Source organism: Anas platyrhynchos, chromosome 15, assembly GCF_047663525.1.
Source record: "Anas platyrhynchos isolate ZD024472 breed Pekin duck chromosome 15, IASCAAS_PekinDuck_T2T, whole genome shotgun sequence".
In the NCBI taxonomy this organism is placed as follows: Eukaryota; Metazoa; Chordata; class Aves; order Anseriformes; family Anatidae; genus Anas; species Anas platyrhynchos.
In genome coordinates, this window is record NC_092601.1 from 17,450,679 (window position 1) to 17,464,741 (window position 14,063).

Below are 14,063 nucleotides of genomic sequence, written 5' to 3' on the forward strand. Positions count from 1 at the left end.
CCGGCTGCCCCGACCCCACGGCACCGCTGCCCCGACGCTGTGCCTGGCACGGAGCCCGGGGAGGGCCTGGAAAGGTGAAAGGGAAACACACAGAAAAGGGGGAAATTCCAGCGTGGCTTCCTCAGAGATAGATCGTGGCAAGCTGTTCGTCTTCAGGCTGTAATAATGGACCTGGGGGGAATGGGGAATTTTGTCCCCTTACGTGGGAATTGGGCAAAATCAGCCCTGGGCCCGTGGTAAGAAGCCACGTGCTGGGCTTGTGGCTTGTTTGGGAAGGGGGAGTGGTGGCACAGGGCATTGATCCGGGGTGACACCACGGCCCTGTGTCAGGACAGGACACGGGGAGAAGGGAAATGTGGGTCCCTCTGAATTCTGGCTCAGGAGGTGTTTCAGAGGGAGCTGGGGGTTTATGGAGAGCCTCTGGATGCCGCGGGGAATTCCCTGTGGCGGGATGTGGGCTGGGGAACGAGGCATGCAGGGTGCTGGGGACAAACCCGAGCCTTTCTTCCCATTCTGCCCATTTCTTGTTTCCTCTCCTGCTGTCCTGGGAGGGCACTTTCACCCCTGGCCCTGCTCGTTGCTGGGGTGCCCGGGCGGAGCCATGCGCTGGAGATGCTCAGACCGGGGCTGGGAGCGTTTTGGGGACGGACCCAGCTCCTCCACCCCGTCTGCCCCGTGCCTCATTGTATGGCAGCCATTGTGCAAGGAGATTTGTGGTCTCTTTAGCGGGGTGTGTGCGCGATTATGATTTATTGCACGGCTGAATTAATGCACAAGGGGAACGGCGTCGCATCGGTGCCGCGCCGTGATGGCTCATACGGTGCTGGCCACGGGTTTGGGACCGCGGAGCCCCACGGCCTGGAGCTTCACCTGATCCAGCTCCTGCTTGGGGACACGATGTAGGGGGACAGTGGGAGCTCACAGGGGGGTGGGTCACAGCCTGAGCTGGTGGCAGAGCTTCTTATGGGTGGGCATCCCACAGCACATGGCCTGGCTGAGCTGCAGGGCCAAGGGGCTGGCACCGCGGTGTGACGCCGTGGCTGCGCTTTTCCTCCCCTTTCCCTTCAAATCCCCTGCAGGCCACCCTTAATGACTGCGTCGCGCTGAGCTCAGCGCTAGCCGGGCTCGTTATTTGGGTGTTTTCCTGCAGATCCTGATTTACCCTGGTGTGGGTAAGGAGCCCTCAGCTCCTTTGGAACCCCCTGCAGGGACAGGGCGCTGCGGCCGAACAGGTCGGTCCCCACCGTCACCGTGTCCCTGCTCCCCCGGCCAGGCAGAGCCTTCCCCGTGCCCCAGCTCCCCCAGCCTGGCTCTGCCCCACAGCTGGCACCGTGCTCCTCCCAGCTGTAGGGAAGCATTAATTACAAGCTCCTAATTAATTTCCCATCTCTAGCAGAGGGCCTCATGATGCAGCAGGGTGCGACGCTGGGCTCTGCCAGGCTGGGCTCCGCTGCCCGCGCTGTCGGGGCTCACCGAGGGGTTTTGGCAGCAGCACCCAACCCCAACGGGTGTCTGCTCGGGGCTGCAGCACCCAGACGCTGCTTTGCCTTCGGGAGCAGCTTCCACCCGCAGCTCTGGCGGGATTTGCATGCAGCCGGGCGCAAAGGTGGTGTTTTGGCGAGGGGGGAAACCGAGGCACGGAGCGGTGACGGCAGCTTTACTCACAGCTGCTGGATGACAGGGGCCCGGCGCTGATCTAAGCCCCGGGAAAGGTGGAAAACCAGCTCGCAGCCTGCTCCTGCTGTGCCGGGGTGAGTCCGTGCCCTGCTCAGCGTTGCAGAGTTTGGGGGGAAAGCCCAGGTCCTGCTCCCTTTGTAAGGTTTGCAGCGCACGCACCGCTGTGTGGTGCCCATGGGGTCTCCAAGGGTGTGAGTGCAGGAAGGGGGCACCCAAAGGAAAAGAGTGGGGAGAAACGGGGTGCACATATCCCCTTCTCCTTCCTATCACATCCTTCCTACACATCCTCTCCTTCCTATGAACCCCGCAGCCAGGCTCGTGCAGGGGTTGCTCATGCACGTCCCCGTGCTCCTCGGGGAGAGGAGGCTGACCCGAGAGCCAGCCGGGACATTAATATTTATGCCCGACGTTCATTTCCATCCATTTCAATATTTTATGAGCCTAACAATAAAAAAAAGGCCTCAACACCCACTGAGGCACATAAAGTAATTGGGCGTTGACGGCCCTGGCGCGCTGCCGAGAGCGTTGCGGGGAGCTGTGGGTGCTGCCCAGGCGGAGGTAATTGCCCCAACGGTGCACAAACCCGCCTGCCCTGTGCTCCTCCAGCACGGCCGAGGATCCCGGCAGGGTTTTGGGGCCACCCTGGCGTGCCTGTTGTGGGATTCGATGCGGGCAGAGCTCTGCGTGGTGAGATCCAGCCTGGGCACTGTGCTCGGGGCTGGGATGGGCGCAGGAGGAGAGGGAGGTTGGGGGATGCTGGAGGGGCTGGCTTGCTCTGGGAGCTTCACCCGCCTCCATCCTCACCTTTTTCTGTCCCCCAGATGCCGTGGCCTGCGTGGACCCCGAGGAATGCACCCGTGTGTGCGGGGCCGCCGTGGGCTGCTCCAACATCGCCTACCCCAAGCTGGTGGTGGAGCTGATGCCCAGCGGTAGGTCGTGACCTCGTTCCCAAGGGTTTTTGCCCACGCAGCCCCTTCCCCAGTGACCCCAACAGCAAAGCCAGGGGATGGGGGTGGTCCCAGTGCCACAGGGTGGAGCTGGGCGTCCCCAAACCCCATCTGTGGATGCGCAGAGGGGATGGTTGGGGCCGTCCATCCTGCTGTCCCCAGACACAGGCTGATGTTCCCTCCTTCCACAGGGCTGCGGGGTCTGATGATCGCGGTGATGATGGCTGCGCTCATGTCCTCCCTCACCTCCATATTCAACAGCAGCAGCACCCTCTTCACCATGGACATCTGGAGGAGGCTGAGGCCGGGGGCCGGCGAGAAGGAGCTGCTCTTGGTGGGCAGGTAGGGACCCAGGGTTTCGGGGACACCAAGGGTTTTGGGGACACCCAGCGTTTCGGGGAGACCGGCAGGGCCAGTCCAGCCCTCTGTGATCTGCCTTTGTGTCTGGGAGGCTGCGCTCAGCCCGGCTGCGAGACCCTGTGGTGGCGGAAGGAAAACAAAACCCTCGCATTATTTTATGGATGGAAGCGCTGGAGACGCAGATGGGGCTCACGGAGCGTTTGGAAGGGCTGAGTTGTGCCCTCAAAACGAGCTCGGAGGGGCCAGGCTCAGCCACTGCCCCACGTCACCGGGTGGCCCTGGGTGGCACAAGCCTGGGGTGCCCCTGGGGGGTGTCGGGTCCTGGCCCCCAGCCCGGTGCCGGGGGGTGCCCGGGGCCGTGCAGCCGCCCGCGGTGCCGTGCTCGGGGCAGCACACTCAGCGCCGGGGCATGCCCAGCACGGGGCTTGCTGAGCAGGAGGCAATGACAAGGAGGAAATCTGGGTCAGGGCTTCGGCTGGGCTGGGGCTTTCGGGAGGGTTTGCCGGCCCTGATTGTGTGGTGATGTGAGACAGGAGGCTGTGGGAGGGTGATTTTTGGCACCCCCCCACCCCAACATCTCCGGGGGTGGGGAGGTGTCAAGCCGCCTGCAGCGGCACGGCTGCCCGGGTGGGCGCAGGAACTGGTGGTTGTGCCCATAAAGGTGGGTAAAATAACCATAAAGGTGGGGGCTTTGGGGAGGGTGGCTGATGGATGTCTGCAATGGGCTTCACAGGAGCCAAGGGTTCTCCCAGGATTACTCCAAATTTCTCCAGCCATTTTCCCAGTTTTTCCCTGCAGTTCGGAACAGCACCGGGACAGGCACGTCTATAAACAGTGCCCGTACTTCCACAGGAGCCCGGAAATAATTTCACAGGTGCTCAAGAAACAGCTGAGCACTGGCTGTGGATACAGCAAACGAGAAATCTTCCGGGGAGGAAAAAATGCTGCTTGAGCTCCAAGGGCCAGCGCGGGGACACAAGGCTTGGGGTGGTTCCCGAGCAGCCCCGGTCCAACCCCTCAGCATCCTCATGCCGGGCATGTCCTGTCCAGCTCCACGCAGAAGAAAAAGGGATTTGCTCATCCTCTGCTTGCTCAGCAGCGAGGCGAGGCCGGGGAAACAATGCCCCGCGTCCTGCGAGCCGAGGGGCGGCCGCCCAGCACCACGCCGGGGCCGCTGCCTGCGCCGTGATTCATCGCGGGCGTTCGGCTCTTTCACAACGGGTTTGCCGTAATCACGGCACCCATGGGTGCCCTGTCGCCTCCCCGGGGAAGAGCTGCCCCTGTTCAGGGCTGATCTTGAGCTCGAAGGGGCTTTTTTCAGCTGGGGAAGGCTCTGGTGCAGGAGCGATGGCTGGGAGCAGGGTGCCCGTGGTGTTCCCAGCGGGGCAGGGAGCACTGAGCCATCCCTCCCCTGCGGTGTGGCCTGAGGGGCTGGGAGGGCTCCCTGCTCCCTGGATCTGGGGATTTTTGCTCACACACAGCAGTGTCACCCAGCTGGAAATCCCCACTCACGTTTTCTGCTCGCTCTGTGGCTGGGAGATGGCACGGTGGCGAGGATGGAGATGAGGCAGGGGGAGGTGGGATGGAGAAACCCTCCCTGCAGCAAGGGCACCCTGCTGTGAGCCAGCCCCCGAGCTCCCACACCTGCATCTTTCCCATGACCTCCCAGCATCATCTGTGGGTTAGAGAAACCCCAAACATGGGGTTTTTTCTTCCACCCCGTGGGTCAGGGAGAGTGTTTTGTACTCAGGTTGCTTCCTCTTTCCGGAGAGGCAGATGGGCGGTAGCAGAGAGCGGCTGTGTCTAGAGAGATGCATTCGTTGCTTTCTTTTTCTTTCTTTGTATTTTTATTTTTGAATACTTCTGCTTTTTGAGCCGAGCAGATGGAGCTTTAGGTAATGCTGTGAAGCTGTGCACCGTAAACAAGCGGGGCTGAGCTATAAATACAGCGGCACCGAGCTGTGCCACGGAGCTGCTCTCCAGCCTGCTCCGGGTACCGAGCGCTCGGCGCAGCTCCTGGCTCCCCCTGCCCTTTGCTGAGCTGCCTGAGCCGTGCATGGTTGGTTTTGGGGCTTTTTCCTGCTCAGACCGGGCCCAAAAATCTGGGGTTTGGCCAATGCCTCCGTGTTTCTGATTAAAGCAAGGCAGCGGGGTGCAGCTGGGACCGGGGCGAGGATGGGGACGCTTGGGGACACCTCAGCTTTGCCTGGGTGTGGAGGTGATGAGAGCATCACCTGCAGAGCCCAAATCTGGCCAAAGCACCCACGGCTGGGGGCTTTTCAGAGCAAAAATGCCCTTTGCTTGGTGTTTCCCCACGGGGGGTGCAAATTATCAACCCCCCGGGCTTGGGGCGAGGGGTGTTGGGACCAGTCACCTGCCCGGTGCTGCGGGATGGAGCCGGCACTGGGGCAATTACTGCGGCGCCTCGTGCAACTTTCATGAGCTTGGGGACTGCAGGATTAAGGCTTTGCGTCCCAGGTGACATTTCCAGAAGTGCCTGCGGGATGTGCAAGGCTCCATCCGGAGCCCCAAGGGGCGAGCTGACCCCGTGGCTGGGGTCGTCCCCAGCGGGACCGTGCCCAAATGGTGGCACCCTGCCCTCGTCCTCCCCCCTCCGGGGAAGGCTGCGGCACCCAGCTCCTCCTGCAGCCGGTGGGCAGGGAGGGAAGGATTTGGGGAGGGCTCCAGGAGCACGGCAGTGACATGAAACAGCCTCAGCCCCGGGCACGTCTGACCTGAGCGCAGACAAAGCCTCGCAGCGTCTGGCAGCCGCGTTCTCACCGCGACGGGTGAGAAACCACACGGGGCAGGAGCATCCTGGGCATCGCATCCTCCCGCTGCCCTCGGGGGGGTAAAACCTGCCTGCATCCCCCAGCCAGCTCTTCTGCACCACCCTCTGCTGCGGGGCACCCCGGGGGAGATATCCCATTGGGGTGTCCGGTGGTGGCACGGGTGTCACCGCTTGTCCCTCGCAGGGTGGTGACGGTGGTGCTGGTGGTCCTCAGCGTGGTCTGGCTCCCCATCCTGCAGAGCTCCAGCGGTGGCCAGCTCTACGTCTACATCCAGGCTGTCACCAGCTCCCTGGCTCCTCCTGTCACCGCCGTGTTCGTCCTGGCCGTCTTCTGGCCCCGCGCTAACGAGCAGGTTGGGGACAGCCCGGGGACAGGGGGGGGTGACATGGGGAAACGCCTCCCTGCCCGGGAACTGGGGAGGTGGTGCTGGAGGGGGGGGAGAGGAACATGCAAAAGCCCCGAAGTGGCGTTTCTGGGGGCTGTGGTGAGGAGGAAGAAGAGGAGGAGGAGGAGGAAGGTGCTGCCATGCATGGCCACCCATGGCAGGGGACATCCCCTACAGAGTGGGCGCAGCTTTGGGTCAGGGTTCAGCTGGCTGGTGTGCTTGGGGTCGCCCTTTTCAACGTCTGTCCCATGGGGTCATCCCCACCAGGGTTTTTGTCCCCTGCTGGGGTGATTGTCCCCCTCCTGCTGTCCCCCTGTGACCTTCGCTTTGCAGGGAGCTTTCTGGGGCTTGATGGCGGGGCTGGCGCTGGGGCTGGCCAGGATGGGGCTGGAGCTGGCGTACCCCACACCCCGCTGCGGGGTCCCCGACCCCCGGCCCTGGCTGCTGGCCGACCTGCACTACCTGCACTTCGCCGTGCTGCTGTGTGCTGCCACGGGAGCCGTCGTGGTGGGGGGCAGCCTGCTGACCCCCCCGCCGCCCCCAAACAGGGTGAGCAGCGCACGCGGGCACCCAGGACCCTTCACCCCAAACCCCCTTTGGCTGGAGACACTGGCGGCACCTGGGGCTGTGCCCTGAGCTCGGTTGGGGGGGGTCCTGGGGGTTTTTCTCACCAAATTTCACCCGGTTCCAGCTGCGGGATCTCACCTGGTGGAGCCTGCCGTGGAAGCCCCCCCAGCCCTCTGTGGGTGGCACACCCCAGGGACGCCGGGATGGTGAGTGTGCCCTCGGGGGTATCCCACACGGGTGGCATCCCCGGTGCCCCCACGGCACCGTGCCTCAGTTTCCCCGTGGTCCCCTGTCCCCACGCTCCCCGTCTCTCCGTGCCAGGCCCCTGCTCAGCCACCCCGGCCCTGAGGGACACCACGGAGCCCCCCGTCTGGGCCCGGGTCTGCAACGTCAACGCCGTCGTCCTGATGTGCATCAATATTTTCTGCTACGCCTATTTCGCCTAGCAGCCCCCCAGGAGGGAGGGGAATGGGGGGAGAAAAGGGGATTTGGGTGATGTTTTTTGTCAGGCGTGGGATGTGGGAAGCTTAAATCCACTGGTGCAACGAGCTGGGTGTTCTCAGCACCGTGTGTCCCAGGGGAGTGTGAGGTTTGGGGGCAGGAGAGTGGGGGGCTGCCATGCACGGGGGCAGAGAGCCCCCGGGGTGAGGCTTTGGGGTGGGCAAATGGGCAGAAAAAAAGAAAAAAAGAGCAGGCGAAGCGCAAAATCCACGAAGCAGCAGCTGCGAGAAGGAGGTCGCACAGGAGGGTTTCATCCAAACACACTTTACTAGCTCTAAATAAAATATTAAAAAGCCACACTTTGCAGCTACAAACGGCACCAGCAGGACTGAATTCCTCCGGGGCAGCCAGTCCTGGCACCCTGCACAGCGTTACCCAGCCTGGCTACATCCCGGGCATTTTCCAGCTGCCTGCAGCTCTCCGGGGAGCAGGGGCTTCGAAAGGTCCTGGCGAGGAGCTGCCAAACACCACGGCCCCAGCAAGAAACCAGCCCGGGCTGGGCCTGCCGTGGTGTTTCCCATTTACTAGGCACGGGACTGCGGTGGTGGAGGCTGCGAGCTGGGCTCCTGCTGCTCCCCTCGGCAGCTCCGGAGAAGTTTTTACGCCTTTTTCATTTCAAAATGATTTTTTTTGGCCCTACGCTTCCTCCCGCCGGGTTATTTTTCGGCACCGGGAGCTGGGCAGCCTCGGGGTGGAAGCTTGGCCAGCCTGGCCTCCACCCTGGCACGGCCTCCGTGGGAGGACCCTCGCCGGGATCTGCAGTCCACGCAGCACGGGGACAGTGTGGGGACAACGTGGGGACGTGGGGGCCACGTGCACGGTGCAGAGCGGGGCTTTTGGGCAGCTCACTTGCGCAGGGGGTGGACGTAGTTGCGGGGGAAGAGGCCGACGCGCCCGTAAATCTTCCCCTGCCACCAGTTGGGGTCGGGGCAGTCCAGCACCTCGATGATGTCCCCGCGGTAGAAGGGCAGCTGGGAGCTGTCGTGGGCCGAGAAGTCGAACTGGGCTTGCACGAATTTGGGTCTCCTCACCTGGAGGGAAGGAAGTCCAAGGCAGGTGAGTGGTGGGGACGGGAGGCCCCTGGCTGCCGGCAGCTCCCCTGGCCCCAAAGTGGGGGGGACACCGTGGCACCGTGCAGTGAGGACTGGATTACAAGGGGGCTTGGGCACCTGCTTTGAAGATTAGGGCTGGGAATGGAGCAAATCCTGCCATGGGGAGAGGCAGGGAGACCCGGGGTGCAGAGGAGGACCCCAGGGTGCAGGAGAGGACCCCGGGGTGCAGTGCCCCTGTTCCCGCTGCCAGCAGAGCCCCCTGGGCACCCTGCCCCTCGGAGGCACCCATCTCCCCCCTAACCCAGCTCCCAGCACCCCGTTTCACCTCCACAATCACTACCCCAGGGCACAGCTTTGCGGGTACCGGGCTCTCCTGGGTGTCACCTCCATCCTGAGCCCCCTGTCCGCTGCCCCTGCCCTGCTCCACGCCACCTCTTGGCCCCACAGCCCCCCCAGTGGCACCTCTGGGCTCTGGTCGTCGTCCCGCAGGAAGATCTGCTGCTTCTTGGCGATGGTGGTGGTCCTGTAGAAGTCCACCAGCTCGTTGAGGGAGTTGAACTTCTCCTCCCAGAGGAAATACTTGCCGTTGCGCTCCCGGAGCACCTTGAAATGCTGGACGTGCTGCCCGTAGCTGCAGATGGAGCACGGATGTGACCCCAGGCACCCAAACCCCTTCCAGCATCGCCTGCAGAGCCCAGGAGCTGCTTGGGGGGGTCTGCTACCCCCATCCTGTCCTGGCTGGGGGTGGCGGTGGTATTTGGGGCCTGAACACCCACAGGGGACAGGTAGGATAGTGGGGTGGCCATAGGTTTGGGTGCTGGTGAGCCTCGAGAGACCCCAAATCCCCAGAGGATGGAGCAGGCTGGGTTTTCCCCCGTTGTCCCCATGTGCTGGCACCTCCTCGGGGTGTCCCCGGGGTTGGCAGCTTGGGGTCCCTGTGCTGTGGGGCTGGCACGGGGCTGCTGCATGTCCCCACTGCTGCCAGCGCCCCGGGCAGGGGCAGGGACTGGGCCACGCTGGTGACGCAGGGCAGAGCGCGGCTCCCTTTCATTACGGGCAAGAACCTCCTTAAATGCTTAATTAGAGATTAGCAGCGTGAGAAAGTGCCTGGCTGGCCTGGGGCCGGCTCCTGCACCCTGGCCCTGGGCAGGGAAGGGGCAGCAATAGGGCGAGAGCCCCCGGGGCAGGCTCTGCCTGTTGGCACACCTCCTTGCAGCCCTGGTTGCCGATGCCAAAAATCCTCGGCCCCGCGGCACCGGGATGCTGGGGCACTGGATGTGTCCCCTGGGTGATGCTCTGGGCGAGTTGTTCCTGCAGGCTGTGTGCTCGCAGCTTGGACCCAGCCCCGTAGCTACCTGCCTGGCTGTTTTGGGGGCACCCCAACCTGCAGACGGGGGTGAAGCAGCTCCGTGGCCCATCGCAGGAAACCGCAGGGGACGGAGGCGGAGCGGCGGCGCTGCGGGTGGGAGGAAGGGGAGGAAGGGGAGGAAGGGGAGGAAGGCCTGTGCTCAGCACCCTGCTGCCTAACGCATCCCCTTCTGCACCAGGGCAGCCTCCCACCTTCAGCTCCTGGTCCCCAAAATGGGGCTGGGGGCTCCCCACCCACCCCCCTGCACCCCACGGGCACTCACTTGACGGAGACGGAGAACTCCCCCGGGGCGCTCTCGCTCTCGCGGATGAGGAAGGCGCCCAGGTATTTGCGCTTGAGGAGCAGCTCCTCCGCCAGGTGCCGGGAGATCCTGCCCGCGTACCACCTGTAAAAAGCACCCGGCTCAGCACCACCGACCCCATAAATGCCCCAAGGCCAAATCCCCACCCCGCAGGATGGGGGCACCGAGAGCTTTGTGCCCGGGGGAGCCCAAGTGGGAGCTCCCCATCCCGTTCCTGGGCTCCCCGCGGGGCTGCACCCACCCGCTGAGGTTTTCCCCTTCCCTTTCACCACCCTGACGTGATCGGGGACCACGCTGCTTTGGCAGGGAAGACCCCAGGGTTCTGCAAGCACCAGAGTGCCCTCGTGTCCTGCATCGGCCCTGCAAGGACACCGCTGCAGCCACCACATCCTGTCCCTGCCTCGTCCCCCGCCGTGCCAAGGGGCCCCCCTTTCCCTCTCCACAACTCACAGCCCGAGGTAGGAACAGCCCTGCGGGGTGTTCAGGGGGGATCTGCAGAGCAGAAACCCCTACGTGCTGCGGGGTGAAGCCACCAAAACGAGCCGGAGGAGCAGGGGAGATGGGAGAGTCCCCCGGCTCCATCACCGCCGAGGCTGCCCCCGAATATTCGGGGGCAGCAGAGCCTCTGCTGTGTGTTAAAACCACCGGGGAGCTGACAGCCTTTGGGGTTTAGCACCGAGCATCACCCAGCCCCAGCCTGCAGGAGGCCAGGTCCCACCCAGCCCGGCTCGTTCCCCGAGCACCCAGCGCCCGCCCCGGGCTGCCCCCAGCCCACGCTCCTGCTCCCCAGCCGCAGCCCCGAGCAGATTTCGCTCCGGCATTTAAATGTGATTTACCAGGGGATAATGATACATAAAACACAGGTTAAAACAGGGATAAATTATGCCGGGCTTTAATAAGACGGTAATAGGATTGTGTCTAATGCAGTTGTAATCCCATAATACTTTGTTGTTCCCCGATTATCATTTATTTAGCGGGCAGCCCGGCGCGAGGACGAATTTCTGTGTGTCTGGGGTACGTGGGTGTGCCACCACCTTTGGTGGCGAGGGCAAAAGGATCGCCCAGCGTTGCCACCCATCACTCCGTGGCTCAGTTTCCCCATGTGCGGGGCTACCCCGGCTTGTGGCCAAAATTTGGGCACCGGGACCCACGGCTGGGATCGGTGCTGGGGTGGTACTTACGGGTGGGGCTTGATCTTGATGTAGTTTTTGGGGACGAAGCCCTCGCAGCCGTACAGCTCGGCCTTGTACCAGTTCTGGTCATCTTCCATGTTGAGGATCTGGGGAGGGAGAGGAGCGGAGAGGCATCAGCCTGGCCAAAATCCCCGATGCGGATCCTGGCCCCACCATGGGTCAGCTGTCCCGTGACACCCCCAAAATCCGGGGCTCTGACCAAGGCTCAGATATTTTGCCCAAGACACGGTGTGGGGTTTGGGGTTTGGCTCATCACTGGGCTGCCTGGCATCACCCCAAACCCCCAGCCAGGGAAAAGGGGTAAAACCCACCCCCAGAGCAGCCAGCCCCGTGTCCCCTGGGGGCGATGGCAGCGTGGAAGGATGCGTCCCGGTGCGAGGAGGAGGGCTGTGACACCCGTTTGAGCGCGACACCATTTTCCAGCCTCCCACGCAGGGGCCCGGGGCGGCTGCACAGCTGTGCAAACAGGATCCGAAACCCTACAGGGCTGCGGGGAAAACACGCCGGGGAGGCAGGGCCGGGGGATGCGTGCGGCAGCTTCGGGGCCCCGGGTGATGGCTGTGCCCTCGCTGTCCCCGGGGGCTGGTGCTGCTGCATGGCCGGGGGTGCTGCAGGGTGCTGGGGGCCAGGAGCAGCCCCATGGAGAGGGGTCGGTGGTGTGGTGCAGGAATCCTTGTTCCCATAAGTGGGGCTGCGGTGTCTGGGGGTGTTTTGAGGCTCCCCGAAGGTTTTTTGGCAGCTGAGCCCACCCCAAAGACAAGCACCCGGGTGTTTGGGGCTCTTGATGTTGTTGTGGAGAAGGGGAAAAATGTGTTTCAGCCCCAAAACAGAGCTCGGATGGTGTGCCACCGATGCCCCAATGGCCGGGGAGGCTGCGTGCCGCGTCCCAGCCAGGATCTCTCTGGAGATGTCCCCGGTGGCACGGACGAGCAGTACCCTCCGCTGCTGGGGATGCTGCTCTGCACCCCAAAACCCCAAAGAACAGCTCCATCTCCCCATGTAAAGCCCCAAAGAGGCGACAAAGCACCGGCGTTACCCTACGTACCCTCTCCATCCCCCCCCAACCACCAAACCCCCGGTACCTTCAGCGTGTCCCCTTTCCGGAAGGGCAGCTCATCCTTCTCCGTCGCCTGGAAGTTGTACAGGGCCACCGACTCCATCCCGCTGGCTGCCGTGGGGTGCAAACGGGGCCCCCCCGGGGCTGCGTGGGGCTCGCTGCCCCACGGCACGGGGCTGTGGGGCACGGGGCAGGCGCACGGCGCTGCCGGCGGGCAGGAAACCGCGCTGATGTCAGCGCCCCACCGGGGCGAAACGGCGAGCACCACGAGGGATGCTGCCTGCCCGCGGGCACGGCTGCCCAGATGTGCCACCCAGAGGTGCTGCCCAGATGTGGAGGGTCCTGCTCGGGCTGTTTATTGGCACCTGCGGGATTTTGGAAGGAAATCGGATGGCGACGGGCCGGGCGCGTGGGTCAAGGATGTGGGTGAAGCGTGTGAGAGCGGCTGGGGGAGGCTTTGATGTCTCGTAGGGGATGAGCACCCCGGGGCAGCCTGAGGAAGGTGGCTCGGTGGGAACGGTTCTGAGCAGACGTGGGGATGCAATCGCAGAGGGATGGGCAGAGGAGGAGACAAAGGGGGTGGATGCACACACCTGGTTTCTCTGGAAATCAGACCGAAAACAACGTGCCAGGTGCCAGCCTCCAAGCGGCGAGGTTTCCGCGTGGCTGTTCCTGTTTTTTTGGGGCTGTTTTGGGGGCTGTTTTTTTCCAGCTTCCCTTTTGCAGGAAAAAAAAAAAAAAAATCTATCCCTTTTAGACCAAAATGACTTCCTGCTGCTCTCGTGGGCTGCAGGCACTGTGTGTGCAGGGCTCACACTCAGGGCACCACCGGCGAGGTCGCCGCCACCACAAAACCTTCCCGGCGCATGCGTGGGCCGTGGCACGAAGCGCACAGAAAATCCGCCGGGCTCTGGCTTTGCTGTGCAGGGAGGAATTAACCCGGGGACAGATGTGGCTCGGTCCCTCCTGACGGTTTTGGGCATTTTCCAGCAGGAAGCTGCTGCCATCTGCACGGGGAGGGACGCGCCGCAGTGCTCGGTGTCCATGGGAAGGGGACAGGGATGAGCGGGGTGGCCCTGGGTGTCCCCGCAGCTGGTGGTGCCCCGGTCCTTGGCCATTATCCCCAGCATGGTCCCAGGGGAAGAGGAGAGGCTGGGAAGGCCGGGGGGGCCGTGGGAACTGGGTGTGTGTGCTCGCTGTCACGAGGAGGACGGGATGTGGCGAGGCCCCGCGGTCACCGCAGCCCAGCCGGACCCAGGGGACGGGGCTGGGGCTCAGCTGTGGGGTGAGAGTCCCGTCCCTACAGCCCTCAGGGCTGGGTGGTGTCTGGAGAAACCACCCCACAGAGCCAGCCAGAGGGGCGATGAGCCCACGTGCAGGAGGATTTGGACCTTGCCCCTTCTGCCTCTGCTCGCAAAGGGCACGGGGTGGAGGGGTCGGGGAGAGGTGGGCGCGGAGGTGTTGGAGAGCTGGGTGGGTTCTCAGCAGCTTTGGGGGCAGAGCGGAGCAGGATGATGGCCCCGATGGGGACATTTTGGGGCCCGGCTTCCTTGGGGTCATGGCTTGGGGTGGCTTGGGGTGTTGGGCACGGGGCTGCGCCACCCTGCGGGGTGACAGAGGGCACCCACGGCCTCGGCGCAGCAGCTGCGCTCAGGACCGGAGCAGGATTGGGTCCTGCCAGCAGATGGCAGCAATATCCAGGGTGACACTGGGGACACTGGGGACACTGGGGACAATGGGGACAGTGCCACACGCCACCCTGCTCCTGCTGGAAGTCGGCAGCCCCTTGGGCATCTCTGCCCTGCCACCGTCCGCACCGCGTCCCCCTCCCCATCCCTCCTTGTTGCTGCCCAGCAGGGACC

The 14,063-nt window shown here is 63.8% G+C and overlaps 2 protein-coding genes across 4 annotated transcripts in view; one reads left to right on the top strand and one right to left on the bottom strand.

The window, feature by feature from the left end:
- SLC5A10 (solute carrier family 5 member 10) overlaps positions 1-7,528 on the top strand; it is a 34,207-nt gene extending 26,679 nt beyond the window's left edge. Inside the window, exons 10-15 of the mRNA XM_027469272.3 lie at positions 2,499-2,606; positions 2,816-2,966; positions 5,960-6,128; positions 6,495-6,710; positions 6,853-6,934; positions 7,050-7,528. Coding sequence (XP_027325073.3) covers positions 2,499-2,606; positions 2,816-2,966; positions 5,960-6,128; positions 6,495-6,710; positions 6,853-6,934; positions 7,050-7,174 — 851 coding nt within the window. The 3' untranslated portion in view covers positions 7,175-7,528. The remainder of the gene's footprint in view (positions 1-2,498; positions 2,607-2,815; positions 2,967-5,959; positions 6,129-6,494; positions 6,711-6,852; positions 6,935-7,049) is intronic.
- On the bottom strand, positions 7,478-12,930 carry GRAP (GRB2 related adaptor protein). Of its 3 annotated transcripts, none has more exons than XM_027469271.3 (5): positions 12,227-12,930; positions 11,133-11,230; positions 9,913-10,035; positions 8,744-8,912; positions 7,478-8,260 (listed from the first exon to the last, which is right to left on the bottom strand). In XM_027469271.3, exons 1-5 carry the CDS (start codon positions 12,302-12,304, stop codon positions 8,075-8,077), a joined length of 654 nt encoding a protein of 217 aa, XP_027325072.1. In that variant the 5' UTR covers positions 12,305-12,930; the 3' UTR covers positions 7,478-8,074. The 3 variants fall into 3 exon arrangements, with proteins under 3 accessions (XP_027325072.1, XP_038042884.1, XP_038042885.1); XM_038186956.2 differs by lacking the exon at positions 12,227-12,930 and adding an exon at positions 11,456-11,598; XM_038186957.2 differs by lacking the exon at positions 12,227-12,930 and adding an exon at positions 11,344-11,413.
- Between the last annotated feature and the right edge of the window lie 1,133 nt (positions 12,931-14,063).

Excerpts from the sequence above, each read along its gene's own strand:
- GRAP (XM_038186956.2), bottom strand. The coding sequence starts at position 11,560 with ATGGTGTCGCGCTCAAACGGGTGTCACAGCCCTCCTCCTCGCACCGGG. Across the intron at positions 11,231-11,455 it reads CGGGGCTGGCTGCTCTGGGG|ATCCTCAACATGGAAGATGA; the intron begins GTGGGTTTTACC and ends CTCCCTCCCCAG. Across the intron at positions 8,261-8,743 it reads ACGACGACCAGAGCCCAGAG|GTGAGGAGACCCAAATTCGT; the intron begins GTGCCACTGGGG and ends CCTTCCCTCCAG.